This window comes from Palaemon carinicauda, chromosome 22 (genome assembly GCF_036898095.1).
Source record: "Palaemon carinicauda isolate YSFRI2023 chromosome 22, ASM3689809v2, whole genome shotgun sequence".
NCBI lineage: Eukaryota > Metazoa > Arthropoda > Malacostraca > Decapoda > Palaemonidae > Palaemon > Palaemon carinicauda.
Window position 1 is genome coordinate 86,218,281 of NC_090746.1, and position 19,475 is coordinate 86,237,755.

General features: G+C 36.7%; 1 protein-coding gene across 4 annotated transcripts in view; it reads right to left on the minus strand.

The window, feature by feature from the left end:
- The window catches only part of LOC137616583 (uncharacterized), a 229,293-nt gene that overhangs the window by 30,969 nt on the left and 178,849 nt on the right, over positions 1–19,475 (minus strand). For all 4 annotated transcript variants that reach the window (XM_068346468.1, XM_068346466.1, XM_068346467.1 and 1 more), the window contains exon 7: positions 18,508–18,639. In XM_068346468.1, coding sequence (XP_068202569.1) covers positions 18,508–18,639 — 132 coding nt within the window. The remainder of the gene's footprint in view (positions 1–18,507; positions 18,640–19,475) is intronic.

Consider the following 19,475-nt stretch of genomic DNA (forward strand, 5'->3'; position numbering starts at 1 on the left):
CTTAACAAATCAGTAGACAACAGATCAGTCAATAACAGGCCTGACTGTATTGCAATAATTAAGAGGAATAACTTTCAATGTAGATTACCTGATATTTATTTAGTCATTTAATTATCTTTATTATTTTACATTCACACATTTCAATTTTGATCTATTAGCAACACATTTATTGTATAGAAATTCATAAGATAAAAATCTAAATAATGAGGTATTAACTTTATAGGTTAGCCTACATAATTACCACTGATGATATTTTAACTTTTGACAATTGAATTACACAAAGTTTGTCTGAATTTATCTCTATTAAAAGTATATAGAAGCATAAAAACTCCCTTTGGCACCAAGAATTTTCCTCAGATATCTATTCTGGCTCCGATGAGAAAGATTTTACTGCCTTGTGGTCCGCTATATTTTCTTTCGGTGAAAAGCATCGACTGAAATTAACAAACTCCACCTTGCTTGCTTGAAAAGATGTAGGAGGCATACCTGAAGAGGTTTCACTAGAACTTTATCTGGGTTCCTTAGTTGCACTTTACTTTAACGTTAAGACGAGAAAATTAACCTATTCCCAGATACAGTAACGTTAGAAAGTTCACAGCTACGCCTTAGAGGAGTTGGCCCTCAATTCACATGAAATATGTATTCTCCATCTTGATTATAGCCTTATCACTCAGTTGAAATATGCACTTAGCAAAGTATACATACTTATGCTTTCAGCAGTTGGTTTAATTTTTCTTCATATTCTGCACGGTGCTCTTGTCCTGGTGGAACATTCAATTCCTGAATGCAAATAACATACAGTACCTTCCTTAACTTATTTAGCACCTTTTTTTTTTTTTTTTTTTGTTCTTTAATGATACTGATTTTCTAGTGCTTAGGAGTAGGTTTGGTGAATGAAGTCCTTTGTGGTCATGACAAAAGTTAAACACAAGACAGTAAGCATGCAAGATGAAAAAACTAGAATGGTTACAGGTAGATAGAAGGACAGTGAAGATAGTATGCTGTGGGTTATGCAAGCGAACAAAAATATCAAGAAGCGCAGCAGGCATGATGCAAGTGAAGCGTAATAATCATTACCACAAGATTATCCATTAAAAAAATAATCTATTACAAGAATATAATGAGCCTCCCAGTGAATAATCAAATCCGAAAAACTCCTCTTGGAATATGTCAAGATCCACCAGTCCAGTAAAATTTTATTCCATACTATTAGGAGACATAACCCATGCAGATATGTTAGGTATTGGTTAGATTAGCACTAGTTAGTTTATCAATACAAATTTACTCTTATGCATGTTAGGCTGTTTAATAAAAATTCTTATAGCTAACATACTGTAAACCATCAAAGAAGTGAATCCACAGTTTTAAAGAGTAAATAAGTAAGCTAGCGTACCAGAAAGTCGTGCACGGCAGATATTATTATTATTATTATTATTATTATTATTATTATTATAACTAGCTAAGCTATCACCCTAGTTGGAAAAGTAGGATGATATAAGGCCAAGGACTCTTACAGGGAGAAATAGCCCAGTGAGGAAAGGAAATAGGTAAATAAATAAACTATATGAGAAGTAATGAATAACTTAAAAAATATCTTAAGAACAGCAACAGCATTAAACAGATCTTTCATATATAAACTATTAAAAGACTTATGTACAACATAAAAACATTTGCTGCAAGTTTGAACTTTGGAAGTTCTACCATTTCAACTACCCGATTAGGAAGATTATTCCACAACTTGGTCACAGCTGGAATAAAACTTCTAGAATACTGTGTAGTATTTAGCCTCATGATGGAGAAGTTATGACTACAGTATTAGAAATAATTGCATATCTAGTATTTCAAAGAGGATCGTACTATCCGAAAAAATCCGAATGTAACGGATAGTCAGAGTTATGAAAAATCTTATGCAACATGCATAACAAACTAATTGAACGACTGTGCCAGAGATTAATAACTAGATCAGGAATAATAAATTTAATAGACCGTAAGTTCCTGCCCAACAAATTAAGATGAAAATTAGCAGCTGGAGACCAGATACGAGATAAATACTGGAAACAAGGTAGAATGAAAGAATTAAAACACTTCTTCAGAATAGATTGATCACTGAAAATCTTACTAGACTTTTTCATAAGCCATTTTTTTGTGCATATGAAGAAGAGACAGACCTAATGTGTTTCTCAAAAGTAAATTTGTTATCGAAAATCCCACCTAAAATTTTAAGAGTTACAGAGATAAAGGAACAGTATCAATGGTGAGATCTGGATGTTGAGGACACTCATAGACAAAGCAAGTAAAGAATATCTATCGACCCACTTATTTATCATTCTAAGGTAATACTGTAACAACATTTAGGAACAAAGATCTGTTATTTCCATAATTATCTTGGAATAGAAAATTCTATCAATTGCAAGTGACACCTTGATTACCTCTGCATATAAAATATTACTTTCTCTTTCAGTACTATCCGAGGACCCCATCCTTAGAGAAACCTGCTACCATGCAGCCTCCCCTAAAAAAACTGAACAACAAAGATTCAGATTTATGAAGTCGTCACCTTAACTACCGTGGGAAGAAGGGGAACTATTCCTATTCAAGGGTAATCATGGAAAAGACTAGATTTTAATTTAAAAATCATATCCCCAAATCTTACCTGAGAATATAAAATGCTGAATAATACACTTCCCAGGCAGTGGGAAGGTAATACTGTATATAAATAGGAATTAACTTAATTATCTGTTGAATGCCTGTCAATGCCACAACATCCACAATAATTTCGCAAACATTTGTTCATTTGAAAAAATTCTTAACCAAAATATAATAAACTATAGTACTGTAGTGAAAAGAACTTGATACAAATGTACAGTGAACCCTCGCTACTTCGCGGTTCGACCATCGCGGATTCACCACTTCGCGGATTTTTTTCATAACCCATATATATATACATATTGGTAATAACAAAATCAACATACTGTACTGAATAATCAATATAATCGATGCAAAAACTAACCTATACACATATGTGTACAGTAAATGCGTTTGTTTCTTCATTATGATCAGAGAAACGTAAACAAAACATTGGTTGCCATTTTTTATCGTGCTTTTTGGCGTGTTTAGGAAACGCATGATATAAAATCGCCTTTAATATTTGTGCCTGTTTTAGTTTAGGGTACTGTAGTACATGCATTAAGTGTTCTGTACATTAAAGGGTAGTTTGTTAACAGTACTACGTACAAGGGAAGGTTTTAAAAGTCTGAATATACATGTTAAATAAATAGGTAAATATGGTGTCACTACTTCGTGGATTTTCACCTATCGCGGCCGAGTCTGGAACCTATCTACCGCGATAAACGAGGGTTCACTGTAATCAATATGAAAACCCCATCATTTTCATTATAACAAAATGTAAAACAACAAATTCTCACATTAAATTTTCAACATATAAAGTTAGCTAAACTGTACCTAAATTAATAAAAGATACACTAACAATACAGTCAACCCTCCTTTATCACGGGTTCTTTCTTTATGGTTTCAGTTTTATGCGAACAAGAAAAATGTAATACCTACTAAATAAAAATTATAATTTGTGATAAAATTCACGCTGCGCAATGATTTCAAATAGGCAGCACTCCTTAACACTGGGAGTGCTTCATGCCACTACCTATATCTCAATCCAGCCGGTCCGAGCTCTCTCTGTACAGTGTATATCCCTTTATTATGGTAAAACAATTATAGCTATATTTGAAATAAACCAGATTTTGATCAAATTGGTGTTCCACTTAACTGTATCCAATAATAATGCATGTAATATTCACATTTTAGTATCATTTTATAATTGAAAACAGCCAATTATAATCATATGCATTGTTTACATTCAAATCAGCTGATCAATCCAGCGTAGTTTGCCATCAACCTTAATTTTTGTATCAAATAACTCCCTTATTATTAAGGCATGCTACCGAAGGATATTTCATATTTACTAAAAGAAACAATTATTACTTGATCTATCATTTTCCAATTAGCATACTAATTTCAAGTTTTATTTGAAATACTTCTCTCATATTTTATTTACTTGTACTGTTGTTGAATCGCATAACGTTACCAGGAGTTTCATTCATGTTGCTGATGCACAATATTTTATAGTTTATAGCTCTGTGGTGCTTGATTATATAGCTTAGGAAATTACTTATTATGGCTCTGTGAGAGAGAGAGAGAGAGAGAGAGAGAGAGAGAGAGAGAGAGAGAGAGAGAGAGAGAGAGATAATACTGTAACGAATATAACACATCGGTGCTTATGTAATCTATATTAACTATATATAGTATATATTTTGAATAAATTATGAAATAGAATAACAATACTATTATTGATTTGTATGTACATCAGCTGATCTGCTCACAGCACCCAAAATACTTAGATTGCTAAAATACACCCAAAATTTAAAACAAAGTACATACATGTTTAATTAAAGCAAAATTAACTATCTAAATAATCAATTTTCTAGAATGCAATAATGCTTCTGAAATAAAAAAGAGAGAGAGAGAGAGAGAGAGAGAGAGAGAGAGAGAGAGAGAGAGAGAGAGAGAGAGAGAGAGAGAGAGAGAGAGAGAGAGAGAGAGAGAGAGAGAATCAGCTGTTGAACAGTAATCGAATGCACTGTTTTGCGTTTGCTTCCTTAACAGAAATATTTATAACCGAGATATTTGTTTTTAGTTTATAAAATAAGCTTTATTTCTGTTTAAGAAAGTATGGAAATAAAACAATTTGTGAGTTTCAGCAACGTTTACAACTTCATCAACAAGATTATGTAAGCATACCATCTGCCACCATCTTGGCAAAATACGTTCACCAACTAAAAAATTCTGAAGGAATGTTTTTACTGTAAAGATAAAATTAATTCTTATTTATATTTTATTTAAAAACACAACTACAGCATATCATTATACTGAGCACATTACATGTTGTTAAGTCAATCCTTCCAAACTACTATGTAAGTAGAAAAATTATACGATTATTAAAACACAACAGCTGTTTTGTTTTTATTTGGTTCGGCTATTATAGCTGTATGCGTTTATACAATGCTTATCTTTTATTTTTCTAACCTACTGAAGTAGAAGATGGAATAAATATAATTACCAGGTTACTGCACTGTAGATATAGCATACTGCGCAAGAGATGACACATGAGTTGTGTCATGCTTCAAGAAAACACGTAGGCTATGTTGAGTCATCTAAACGAAAACACGAAACACTTACAGTACAGTTAAGCTGTACTGTAGTGATATTACTGAACATACACTACAGTAACAGCGAGTGTTATATTATGGTATTACTATATAGGAACATCTGTTTTGTTATGCGGAACAGTAAGGGGATGATGACAACTCGGTAAAGCTTTACTTTAGCACAATACTGTACTGTAGTCCTGCTGAGTCGAGTACGTAGTATACATGTATGCACATGTACTGTACACTGTACATATGTCTATAAACTGTGGTAGAAACCAAATGAAAACAATATTAGGCAGTATTTGCTGTGTTAATCATCAGCTCGGGCACCCACTCATGGCAAGGGGCAGTGACTTTTTAGGTTAGGAGGTAGCCCACCATAGTGCGACCAATATTCGCGAAAATTCGCTTATTGCGCCTGTGTCTGTAACCTAACCATCGCGTAAAATGAGGGCCGACTGTAATTATTTAAAACCTCCACTAAAGAAATTACTTGTTAAGACTACATACTGTTATCTTTAAATTTTTATAAAGCCCTATTCAAATAATGATTAGAAAAAAAAGGAATTAATTTTCAAAGTAGTCACAACTTTCTCGACAGATAAATTTTCAAAATAATTAAGATAAGTCACTACTGTTTTGGATATGCTTTGAATTTCAATATAGGTAATGAAAACTTGTTTCAAGTGGCAAAAGCTTGAACTATGAGCTCCTTTAACATGTAGGACAATACAAAATTCACAAAAAAATTGGTACTATAACTCTTATTAGCTAGTCAAATATAATTCATCACTTCTACGCTGTCAAGGCATAAAAAACTATCATTAGGATCCGCGCCCAGTATGTCAGCCAAAGAAGGAAAGTTTTGAATTTGCAAACATATGCCTAGTAAAACAATAAAAGTATAGGAAAAACTAAGCTTTGCAACCTTCAAAATTGCAAAATCGCAGTTAAATTGATTGACCCTCATGGCACTTCCTTATATACAATTACAGTAATTTTACACATTTATCAGTGACTAATCTACAGTGAAAAATTATTACTTGAAATAAGGAAAACAAACTTTCTAATCCTGTTTTGATTGTGATTATTTAGAATGATAAAGATTTCAGATCTTGCCTCTACTCAATTTTTATTCTCTTTTAACTTGTGTAATTACATGGATGTTTCAAAAGTAAAAAATTCTTGTACCTTATTTAATAAATCTTTTAAAGTATTCACTTTTTTTATATACAATAGAATGTCTCATAAGCATTGTTATGGTTCATCATCAAAATCTTCATAAATGCCACAAATATTGGATGTGTTTGAGCATGTAGTATTTACGACATTCAATACTCAATGTTCTCCGGGAACATTTTGTGATCTACCATCACCTATGGAATTGCATTCCACAGTGCGAAGGAGGGGAAATCAGTCATGACTGGCAAGATCTGTTTGTTGGATTCCATCCCTCGACACTCCATCATCATGTCTTCCCCACGTTTTTTTCATTGTTGGATTTGGTAATAAACCCAGGAAGATTGATATTTTGCAGCATTAGATGTTGGGGGCATACTTTATGAGTGAAAAATGAGATTACTGTTTCTCACAAAACCATCTGCAACATAATGAATCCAGTCCATCTTCTGACAGGTGACTGTAAAGCCAAAATAGTGCTTTTTCATCAGTAACCCTAATTTCCTTGTTAGTTGCAAACTCACTTTTGAAGATTCTACATAATTCTGAATCTGTTCATACTTTCTCAGGGCTTGATCTTTGTCTATTCGGAGTTTTGATGATGTGTCACACCCAAGAACTACAAGCAGAAAAAGGATAAATTTAAGAATAAATTCTCCAAGTTGCTTTTAGACATGATAGATCACCCTGATCGTTACTTAGTTGTGGTGGTCTTAAGTTAAAGGATAAAAATACAGCAATAACTCTCTTTACGCTAGTTCAGTACACGTCAGTTCCCACTTTATGCTACTCATCTTGGGTATCATATACAAAAATAAAATCCACCTTATGCTGTATTGAATATTTATTCAATTATAACCACAAAGTATTTTTAAATGATATGAATGAATGCTGCATACAAAAAAAACTATATTATTTCTAGGAACCTCCCCTGATTTTCATAATGCTTCTTCTCCAGAAACTCTGTTTAATTGCCTTTTACAAGTAAAATTTCTAAATTCTGAAATTTTCCTATTTTTCTCCTTTTAATAAGAACATGCATTTAGTATCAGAATGGGCTTTTTAATGTTAAGTGGTAACTGATGCTCCATTCTCTTTGTCTCTTCAGTTTCTTTACTTGCCAGGTACTGATCAGACCTACTCCATTTTATTTACTTATGACTATACATTTCGATGTCTCCCTCTAGAGTGTACACAGGAATTGTTTCTGGAAGTTCATTACCTGGATTCCCTTTGTGTATCGAGGCAGGCAGGGCTAATAATGTGATTTAATTAATGTTGTGAAAAGTATGTTTCCCTCATGGTACTTCTCAAGTGATAGCACGTTGTAATTGCTGTCAACAAAGTCAACGTGGAAAGTGCTTAAGGGAACGATGTAAATTCAAGGGAAAAGCCAGGGAAGAAGACTAGATTAGTCGATTAAAACGATCAAAATGACAATCCTCCACCTTTAAATAATCCATATAATCAGCCAACTTTTGATAGTAACAGAGCTTTTCTAAGTTCTTCTCCATCACGAGGCTCAATACTACGTAGTACTCTAGAAGTTTTATTCCAGCTGTTACCAAGTTGTGGAATGATCTTCCTAATCGGGTGGTTGAATCAGTAGAACTTCAAAAGTTCAAAGTTGGAGCAAATGCTTTTTTGTTGACCAGGCGGACATGAGTCTTTTTATAGTTTATTTATGACATATTTGTTTTAGATGTTGTTAATAGTTTATATATGACATGTCTGTTTTGACATTGTTACTTATTTTAGAATGATTTATTGTTAATTTGTTCTCTTCAATTATTTATTTCCTTATTTCCTTTCCTCACTGGGCTATTTTTCCCTGTTGGAGCCCCTGGGCTTATAGCATCTTGCTTTTCCAACTAGGGTTGTAGCTTAGATAGTAATAATAATAATAATAATAATAATAATAATAATAATAACTTTCTTTGTTAAAGTTCAGAGACCAGTGACTCCTCTCTTAAAACGGTAACTCTGGTTCTACCCATACCGTTTTCAGTGTTTCTTTCAGTAACAGTTCCTAAAGTTCACTGTGTATTACAGATTAGAAAGCCTTTCACATAACATCATATTCTTCAATTAATTTAGACCCTTCTGCTGTTAAACCCTTGAATGCTACAATCATATCACTCTACAAGACAACTAGATTATGAGTCATTAGACCATATTACTTATATGGATGACTTGGCATATCATATAATTCCCTTGAAAACTGTTAAGGTGAACAAAGTTTCAACTAAAATCAATCGTTTGCATCATATTTTGTTTGCAAATGTGATCATAGTAAATTAAGTAATTAGTACAACATTATATGATTAACATTTAATATTATATCTTATACATCTAATTTGTGATATATTTCATATGTATCTATCATACAGATTTATATAGGAAATATCTATATTTTCTTATAACAACAAAAGTCCATGAAATTCACTCTGGTTGTAAATAAACCAGGATATCAACTAATTTCCCTTTATTTTAACCTAGGATACAGGAATATGAGAGAGGTTACCTCGAAAGTGAGGAATTAGGTAGAATAGGTTGGCCAGAGACCCAGCCAGTTGAGATAATACCGCTAGAGTGTTTTGGGGTCCTTTGACTGGCCAGACAGTATTACATTGGATCCTTCTCTCTCGTTATGGTTCATTTTCTTTCCTTTGCCTACACATACTGTACATTGAATAATCTGGCCTATTCTTTACATATTCTCCTCTGTCCTCATACACCTGACAACAATTGAGATTACCAAACACTTCTTCACCCAAGGGGTTAACTACTGCACTGTAGTTGTTCAGTGGCCACTTTCCTCTTGGTAAGGGTAGAAGAGGCTCTTTAGCTATGGTAAGCAGCTCTTTTAGGAGAAGGACACTCCAAAATCAAACCATTGTTCTCTAGTCTCACGTAGTTCCATAGCCTCTATACCATGGTCTCCCACTATCTTGGAGGAGAGTTCTCTTGCTTGAGGGTACACTCAGGCACTCAATTCTATCTTATGTCTCTCCCTCTTGTTTTAAAGTTTTTATAGTTTAAATAAGAATTGTTTATTTCAATGTTACTGTTCCTGAAACATTCTATTTTTCCTTGTTTCCTTTCCTCACTGGGCTATTTTCCCTGTTGGAGCCCTTGGGCTTATAGCATCCTGCTTTTCCAACTAGGGTTGTAGCTTAGCAAATATGATATTTTAATTATAAAATAAATTTTTGAATATACTTACCCGGTGAATATATAATAGCTGCAACTCTGTTGCTCGACAGACACATACATAAAAAACTCGCGAGCGATCGCTATGCAGGTTGCGGGTGTGCCCACCAGCGCCAACTGTCGGCCAGATACCACTCTCGGATGTAAACAAAACCTTCAATTTCTTCTCATCCCACTGCGTCTCTATTGGGGAGGAAGGGAGGGTCATTTAATTTATATATTCACCGGGTAAGTATATTCAAAAATTTATTTTATAATTAAAATATCATTTTTAAATATTTAACTTAGCCGGTGAATATATAATAGCTGATTCACACCCAAGGAGGTGGGTAGAGACCAGAATTAATTATGTTTACAGCGTATAAGCTAAGAGTTTTTTCATTTTGGCAGTTATCAATATAACAAAACCAAAATAAATAGGTACCTGGTGAGGAAGTTGACTTAGATGATTACTCTGCCTTGTAAGTCCGTCTTCCTCACGGAGCCCAGCGATCCTCTTAGGATGCTGACAGACTCCCAGGAGCTGAAGTATCAAGGGCTGCAACCCATACAACAGGACCTCATCAAACCCCTAATCTGGGCGCTCTCAAGAAATGACTTTGACCACCCGCCAAATCAATCAGGATGCGAAAGGCTTCTTAGCCTTCCGAACAACCCATAAAACAATATTAAAAACATTTCAAGAGACAGATTAAAAGGATATTGGAATTAGGGAAGTGTAGTGGTAGAACCCTCACCCACTACTGCACTCGCTGCAACGAATGGACCCAGTGTGTAGCAGTCCTCGTAAAGAGTCTGGACATCTTTTAAGTAAAATGACGCGAACACTGACTTGTTTCTCCAAGCAGTCGCGTCCATAATACTTTGCAGAGATTTATTTTGCTTGAAGGCCACGGAGGTTGCTATATCTCTAACTTCGTGCGTCTTAACCTTAAGCAAACATCGGTCTTTCTCATTCAAGTGAGAATGAGCTTCTCGTATTAAAAAAATCTGATAAAATATGACAAAGAATTCTTTGACATAGGCAATGAAGGTTTCTTAACTGAGCACCATAATGCCTCAGATTTCCCTCGTAATGACTTAATACGAGCTAAATCGAACTTAAGAGCTCTAACAGGACATAATACTCTTTCCAGTTCGTTGCCTACGATCTCTGATAAGCAAGGAATATCAAAAGATTTAGGCCAAGGACGAGAAGGCAGTTCATTTTTGGCCAGGAAACCAAGTTGAAATGAACAAGTGGCTTTTTTCTGTAGAAAAGCCGATGTTCTTACTGAAGGCATGAAGTTCACTGACCCTTTTAGCCGAAGCCAAGCACACTAGGAAAAGTGTCTTGAGGGTGAGATCCTTCAGGGAGGCTGAATGTAATGGCTCAAACCTGTCTGACATGAGGAACCTTAGGACCACGTCTAAGTTCCATCCAGGAGTTGCCAAACGACGTTCCTTAGAGGTCTCGAAAGACTTAAGGAGATCTTGGAGATCTTTATTGTTGGAAAGATCTAAGCCTTATGTCGAAAGACCGAAGTCAACATGCTCCTGTAGCCCTTAATCGTGGGAGCTGAAAGGGAGCGAACCTTCCTCAGATGTAAAAGAAAATCTGCGATTTGGGCTACAGAGGTACTGGACGAGGACACAGATGCTGACTTGCACCAGTCTCGAAAGACTTCCCACTTCGACTGGTATACTCTAATGGTAGAAGTTCTCCTAGCTCTTGCAATCGCACTGACTGCCTCCTTCGAAAAACCTCTAGCTCTTGAGAGTCTTTCGATAGTGTGAAGGAAGTCAGACGAAGAGCGGCGAGGCTTTGATGGACATTCTTTACGTGGGGCTGACGTAACAGATCTACCCTTAGAGGAAGACTTCTTGGAAAGTCTACCAGCCATTGAAGTACCTCGGTGAACCACTCTCTCGCGGGCCAGAGGGTAGCAACCAACGTCAACCTTGTCCCTCCGTGAGAGGCGAACTTCTGCAGTACCTTGTTGACTATCTTGAATGGTGGGAATGCATATAAGTCCATAAAAGACCAATCCAGTAGAAACGCGTCTATGTAGATTGCTTCTGTATCTAGGACTGGAGAGCAAAAGATTGGTAACCTTTTAGTCAACGAGGAGGCAAAGAGGTCTATGGTTGGTTGACCCCAAGAAGCCCAAAGACTCTTGCCCACGTCCTTGTGGAGGGTCCATTCCGTGGGTATCACCTGACCCCTCCGACTGAGACAGTCTGCCAAGACGTTCAAGTCCCCCTGGATGAATCTCGTCAACAGGGAGATGCCTCGAATTCTTGACCATAAGAGAAGGTCCCTTGCGATCTCGAGCAGCGTGAAGGAGTGTGTGCCTCCTTGCTTGGAGATGTACGCCAAAGTTGTGGTGTTGTCTGAGTTGACCTCTACCACTTAGTTTCGAAGACGCTTCCTAATATCATCAAGGCCAAGTGGACTGCTAATAGCTCCTTGCCGTTGATGTGCATGCTCTTCTGACTTGAGGTCCACAGACCAGCGCATTCCCGACCGTCCAGGGTCGCACCCAACCCAAACCCGACGCGTCTGAGGACAACACGTGGTTTGGGTTCTTGACTGCTAGGGATAGTCCCTCTCTCAGACTGATATTGCTGTCCCACCATTTCAGGCATGCCTTTATTGGTTCGGAGACTGGGAATGATACCGTCTCTAATGTCTTGTCCTAGTTCCAGTGAGAGGCTAGATGGAACCGGAGAGGCAGAAGGGGTAGTCTCCCTAGTGAGACAAACTGCTCCAGGGATGAGAGAGTCCCTACGAGACTGTTCAAACTCCTGACTGAATAAACGTTTTCTTTTCAGCATTAGTTGGACTTCGAGCAGGGCTTGACTGCGAATCTCCATCCCCAAAAATAGAATAATCTGGGATGGGATCAGTTGGGACTTTTAGGTTGACCACAAGTCCCAACTCCCTGGCCAGACTCAACGTCCAATGTAGATCCTGCAGACAGTGAAGGCTGGACGATGCTCTGAGAAGCCAGTCGTCCAAGTACAGGGAGGCTCGGATCCCCGATAGCTCGAAACTGGTACCCCACATTCCTGTAAACAAACCTCAGAAACGGTTGGGAATCCGGGTGTATAGGAATGTGGAAGTATGCCTCCTGAAGGTCGAGAGAGACCATCCAGTCGCCTTCCATAAATGCTGTCAAGACAGCCTGGAAGACTTCATCGTGAAGTTTGTCTTGACAATGAACACATTGAGCGCATTTGCCTCTTACGTACTCCTGCAGTGAACATGGCTGCCAAATCATGGAGCCATCCCTGAGGGACTTGTTCCTGCAGAGAACGTGGCTGTCAGATCATTGGAGCCATCCCTGAAAGCCTTGTTTATGCATGACATAATTGTACAGCAAAACTTCAAAGGCTCGAAAACAGCTGTGAAGTTGACCTGTAAAAACTTGGAGCGTCTCATGGCCAGGCGCCAGGGAGAGTCTATGAGGTTTGAGAAGTCTATCTGGGCAGAGGCAGGAACTCTCAAGCCGAGAACTTCTCTCGTGGCATATCAGACTCTCGCTCTATAAGCCAGTTTAAAAGAAGGGAAAGCAAAGGCTGTATCCCCCAAACTCCTCCTGGTGATAAACCAGTCGCCTAGCAAACGTAAAGCTCTCTAGGAGAGCGAGAGAGCACTAGCTTATAAAACAACGGCTTCGAAGTAGCTAGGCCTATTGTAAGCTCTGACGTTTAGGCGAACGAGGAGCAGCAGTTACAAAAAGATCCGGACAAAGATCCTTAAAAATCAGCATGATTTATTTAAAGTCCATAGAGGGCTAAGCAGCTTTAGGCTCCTCTCCGTCTGACAGAGTCCTCAAGGGAATATCAGTAGGAAGGGGAACAGCAACTTCCTCATCTGAAGGAACCTTGTCCGATAATAGCCGAGTCTCAAGCAAGGGAGAGACCTACCGTGGTGGCAATGCTTTACAAGCAGAGTCCACACGCACTGGTGCATTAGTAGCGGACCAGGACGCAACGTCATGTAACTGCTTGACAGTCTGTGAACTGTCAACAACAACAGGTGCGAGAGACCAGGACGCAACGTCATGTAACTGCTTGACAGTCTGTGAACTGTCAACAACAACAGGTGCGTGAGGACGCACAGCGTCCACTCGAGACTGCTTTGACCGCCTAGACTGAGCAGTCAAAACAACTCTAGAATGCAGAGGTTGACGCTCAGCGTCAAAACAAGTCAACTCCGATTGTTAGCGAACGTCCTGAACGTCAACAGGAGCATCAGCAAGTGGCCTAACGTCCAAATGTGGCTGAAAATCCACACGAGACCGCATCGAGTGTGGTTCTAAACAACCTGACTGACGTGACTTAGCTACGCCAACGTCAACAGGACGCACAAAGGAACGTTAGGGTGGCTGAAAGCCAGGATCTCGATGAGATAAACGGCTAGGCTCAATGGACTTATCGGCAGAATAGTCTTCCATAAGGGAGGCAAGCTTATTCTGCATGTCTTGCCGTACAACCCATTTAGGATCAACGGAAATGGTTGCGGTAAGAGACGAGGGTAACGTCTGTGACCGCAAAACCTTGCCAACAAAAAGACTCTCGGAGTCTGTGTTACGCTTTTGTTAGGCGGCGAGCAGTCTTCCGATGACTGCATAGGGTCAGAGCTGTCCTAATGGCTACAACCAGGACGCTGGACCTGTCCTGAAAGGACTGACTTTCGCTTAAGGGCCTCGAAACCTTGTTTCAGGTTTCTTATGCGAAAAGCCTTCGGATGACGAGGAGAAAATCTTCTCTCTCGCCTTATGGTAGGGGTGATCTTGGTAAGATACACCCGATACCATAGAGGGAACGTCTGTTCGCTGATCAAGGCCTCTCGAACCCATAAGTCGTACGACATTACTTCTCCCCTGGGCTTGGGAGCTTGCAAGAGGTCCCGGACTAGGCGAACGACAGGCACGAACAGACGAACCCTCGGTCGCAACACTGATAACACTTTGCGCAATATCACTTTATCACTACGATTTCTGTTTTGCACTTATTTCACTGAAATCGAAACTTTTACTGATTTCTACCTGAAGCACGCAATTCTACCCTCATCAAAAGGTAGTAATTGCGAAATCAGTCGTACAATGCAAGCACATTAATACCAGCAAAAAACAGTAAACATATTTTAAGATAAAAAATTCAGTGGCTGGGGAAGAGACTAAACACTAGTTCATTCAAAACTACGTTTTCAATCTCTCACCGTACATTGCCTGGGGACAAGAATAAAAAACTAAAAACGTTTTATCCTTTCTCCCCGTACAGAGACTAGGGACGAGAGTAACTCGAGAACAACGTTACCCGCTTGAACGGAACGTTTTCTCTCCTCTCTCTCCCTCCGTCTCTATCTTTCTCTCTCTCTCTCTTGATTTCGCACCTAAGAGAAGAGCCCACTTACGTTTCGTCAAAAAAAAACATGTTATTTGACCAAAGGAAAAAACTGAAAGGTTTTTCAATTAAAAAGTTCCTTTAAAATAGAATTTAAAACATTTAAGCTTTGAAAGAAGAATGAACAAAACGTCAGAATCGATTAACTCTTTCTGCAAAGTGAAACCGTGATACTCTCTCTCTCTATCGTAACGATAGAGCGCAAACTGCGTAGCATAAATAAACTAAACGTTAGTTCATCTTTGAAACAGTACGAAGACTATTCAAAGAAAATCTTTCATAAAATATCTATTAAAAAATATTCATTTAAAAAGTTTTAAATCATTAGCTCTTTAAAAGCTATTTACGATTGAAAGGGCTCAACGTTGTTTAACTTCGGTTTCCAAGTTAGGACCGCCTACTCTCAGGAAAGGTCGCATATAAACAAATCATTAAAATTTATTTTTATGTTTATTATAAATGGAAAGTTAATCGAAGAGGCCTAATAAAGGCGGTGAGATATAAAATATATAGAGGAAAATCTATAATTAATTTATAACGTGATAAGATAATTGCTAAAAGCCTAAACACACTTCCGTCTAAGGGAAGGGTCGGCCATTTAAAAGTCAAAGAAAGACCATACTCTCTTTGTCATCAAAAATTAAATCTATCCAAAAACGAGTTCAAGGATTTATTTGAAGAAAAACACCTATACTGCGAAAGCTCAAACCAAATTAAAGTACTTCACCAAATATGATGGGAAAAACTCCAGGTTCAACAGTGAGTAAAAGTACGTCTTGTCGACACGTCGACAGAGAAGAAATTGAAGGTTTTGTTTACATCCGAGAGTGGTATCTGGCCGACAGTTGGCGCTGGTGGGCACACCCGCAACCTGCATAGCGATCGCTCGCGAGTTTTTTATGTATGTGTCTGTCGAGCAACAGAGTTGCAGCTATTATATATTCACCGGCTAAGTTAAATATTTAAAAAATAATAATAATAATTATCTCCTTTTCAAAATTACGTATCCCTATTCTTGAGAAATACCCTAAGTTGAATAAAACCTTAGGCTTTCTATTACACAGAGCCATACTAAGTGATTATCATTATTATCATTATTACTTGCTAAGCTATAACCCTAGGTGGAAAAGCAAGATGATATAAGCCCAAGGGTTCAAACAGGGAAAATAGCCTGGTGAGGAAAGTAAATAAGGAAACATATAGAATAGTGTGCTTGAGTGTATCCTCAAGCAAGAGAACTCTAACCCAAGACAGTGGAAGACCATGGTACACAGCTATGACACTACCCAAGACTAGAGAACAATGGTTTGATTTTGGAGTGGCCTTCTCCTAGAAGAGCTGCTTACCATAGCTGAAGTCTCTTCTACCCTTACCAAGTGGAAAGTAGCCACTTAACAAAGTATGGTAGTTAACCCATTGAGTGAAGAATTGTTCTCAGGCATATGATGAAAGAGGAAATTGTGTAAAGAATAGGCCACACTATTTGGTGTGTTTAGGTGAAGAAGGAAAGAGGAGAATGTGTAAAGAATATGCCAGACTATTCAGTGTATGTGCAGATAAAGATAAATGAGCGTAACTAGAGAGGGATCCAATTTAGTACTTTTTTTACCAGTCAAAAGAACTCAAATACTCTCTAGTGGCATTATCTCAATGGGTAGTTGGTGACATATGTAACCTGCTGGTTTGGAAAAGTATTCTCTTTCATTCATTTATTTTACTATTCAATATCACATACCATATCATTGGCAGAAAGATATCAATGAGAGAAATAATATATTCTAGTACTGTACAGTACACTTGTTAAAATTAAATGCTGTAGTGCTGCAATACTATACTGAGATATATATATATATATATATATATATATATATATATATATATATATATATAAATCTATATCTATATATATATATATATATATATATATCTATATATATATGTATATATGTATATATATATATATATATATATATATATATATATATATATATATATATATATACACACATATATATAGTGTCTGTGTAAAAATCACAAAAGCTGACACATGATGAATATAAAGTACACACTCACACTCCTATATATTTAAATATATTTCTGGGTCGACCTGTGACACCCGGTGAAAAGGGTCCTTCTTATCTCTTTTCTGATATAAATACTTCCTTTCACCGGGCGTCACAGGTATCTCCCCAGAAATAGATTTTTCCTTCGTCAAAATCCCTTACATATATATATATATATATATATATATATATATATATATATATATATATATATGTCTGTGCATGTGTATTATGCAAAAACCACAGGGAAAATGAAAATATTGAGTGAATCCTGACAAGTTTCGTCTGTGACTTTAAGTCGGCTACACTAAACTAAAGTTAGTTAGACCATTAAGATATTTCTTAAAAAATTCTTCTTTAATTAATGGAGACTTTTCCCTTTTCCCAATGATGAAGCCACCCTGTTCTTCCTTATGACTATCACAAATCACAGGCCTCATTATGGCTCTCGTTTCATTAGCGTTTGCGTTTGAGGCTATTGGCAGCCAATTATGAAAGTGCATTGATTGTTAAAAGTATGATGACAACTGTTGGAAATAAAACAAAATATTTTTATGCTCTTTTTAAAAAATGGTATTGTCAATTATTGTCCTTTGTTTCTATACCAAAACCGCCATGGGTGAGTCTGATTGATTATATGTCACTGTCAATCCTATTACAGTATAGGATGATCATCGAGTAAAATTAATCAATCTAATAACCTAATGATAGGCGTGGCTTTTATCAACAAATGCTGTTGGCCAAAAAGCTGTTTGGAAACAGCCACCAAGAAAAGCTAATTCATCAATACACTTACCAAAAAAAGGAATTATTTTTTATTATTAACACTGTATTTTACTTTGAATTTTACCATAAAGAAATGCAAACATTTGAAAAATAAATAAATGCACAACAGAAAATAGAAATAATAAAGATGGGTGATAATAAACATCAGACATTTATGCATTTATGGGTATCAACATTCACATGCCACAGCCTATATAAGAGCCAGAGTAAAATCATAAAAGAATAATGAAGCTCAGGAATTTAAAAGTTTGAAAAAAAAAAAAAAATAAGAACTGTCGATTGTGACATGATAATAAGGATTTAAACACAAAGAAAAGGATCAACATTTTTTATCAGTAAATTAAGTGCACTTTTTTCATGAAATTGTTTGATATCATTTTAGAAGAAAATAAAACATAATGTTTATCAGACATGTTTTCATTTACCTTGGTATTGAATAATTACCAAACACCAAGGGCTTGTTTTTCTTTTTTATATATGGGCCACCTATCCTAAGAAAGTTTGCTTATGAAGTTAAAAATAGTCTCTTCCCTTGCAGCCACATGCATATATAATTGCATACACAAATGATGATATTAACAATAATAGTTATGACGGTAATAATAAGGTAAATATGATATCTATTATATTAATAACAAACACAATACCTGAGAGGATGCTCCTGGGGCTGAAGTGAATGGAGTTGCTGATGAATAAGAAGATATACTAGATTTCCGGAGGCGCGCATCATTTCGACGAGGTGAACTGGTACAACTGCTGTTGCCTCCTGACGGTATCTCCTGAAAGGCCACATATTTCTAAGCAGCAAGTCAGAGGTGTAAAGCTTTAGTGTATTCCTAAGCTTAACCAGTATAAAGAGGACCATAGCAACAGAATGAACTTAAAAAAAAATTGCTCTGCCTAGCATCCACATGTAAACACCAAAGTATTCAAGAACTGCTGCTATATTCATAAAAAATATAGAGGTAATTCTCCTTTTTCAGTCTCATAATTCCCATGACAGGTGGTGATTGAGTAGAACGTTTGGTGAAATTTCATTGTTGAATATCTCCTATGATAAGGTATGAATCACTTTGACCTTTTGGTTATTGTTTAGAACCATAATGGCAAAAGACTGTGACACTCAGTTCCATGCTCCCCATGCCCCTTGCCCCTTGCCCTGCGATGAAATTTTAATGTTAGAAAGACACCGTATCGATAAACAAACTCTCGGTGGGGTTTTGTCAATTACTTTTTATTTCTCCTTCGATGAATCTTTTATATTTTGCCCAAAATTAACATTTAAAAAGCTTTTGCAGTTATCAAAAATCCTAAACTGTACACTGTTTAAAAAAAACATTTCCTTTTCTTTTGGTTTTAGTTTAATTCAGATTGATCAGTTCTTGAGTTATTAGGATTAGAATGTCAAAAAATGATAATGTCCTAAATTGTATTTTTCCTAGCTATACAAACCCATCATCATTTAATATAGGAATTCGTTTCAGCTGAGCTGAAGCGTATTCCTAAATCAAATGATTACGAGGTTTGTATATCGCGTCGGAACAACTACAGCTTTGAGTTACGGCCTTTAGAAGTTTAGGAATAACTTTGTGTTGTTTTTATCTAATATGTTTAT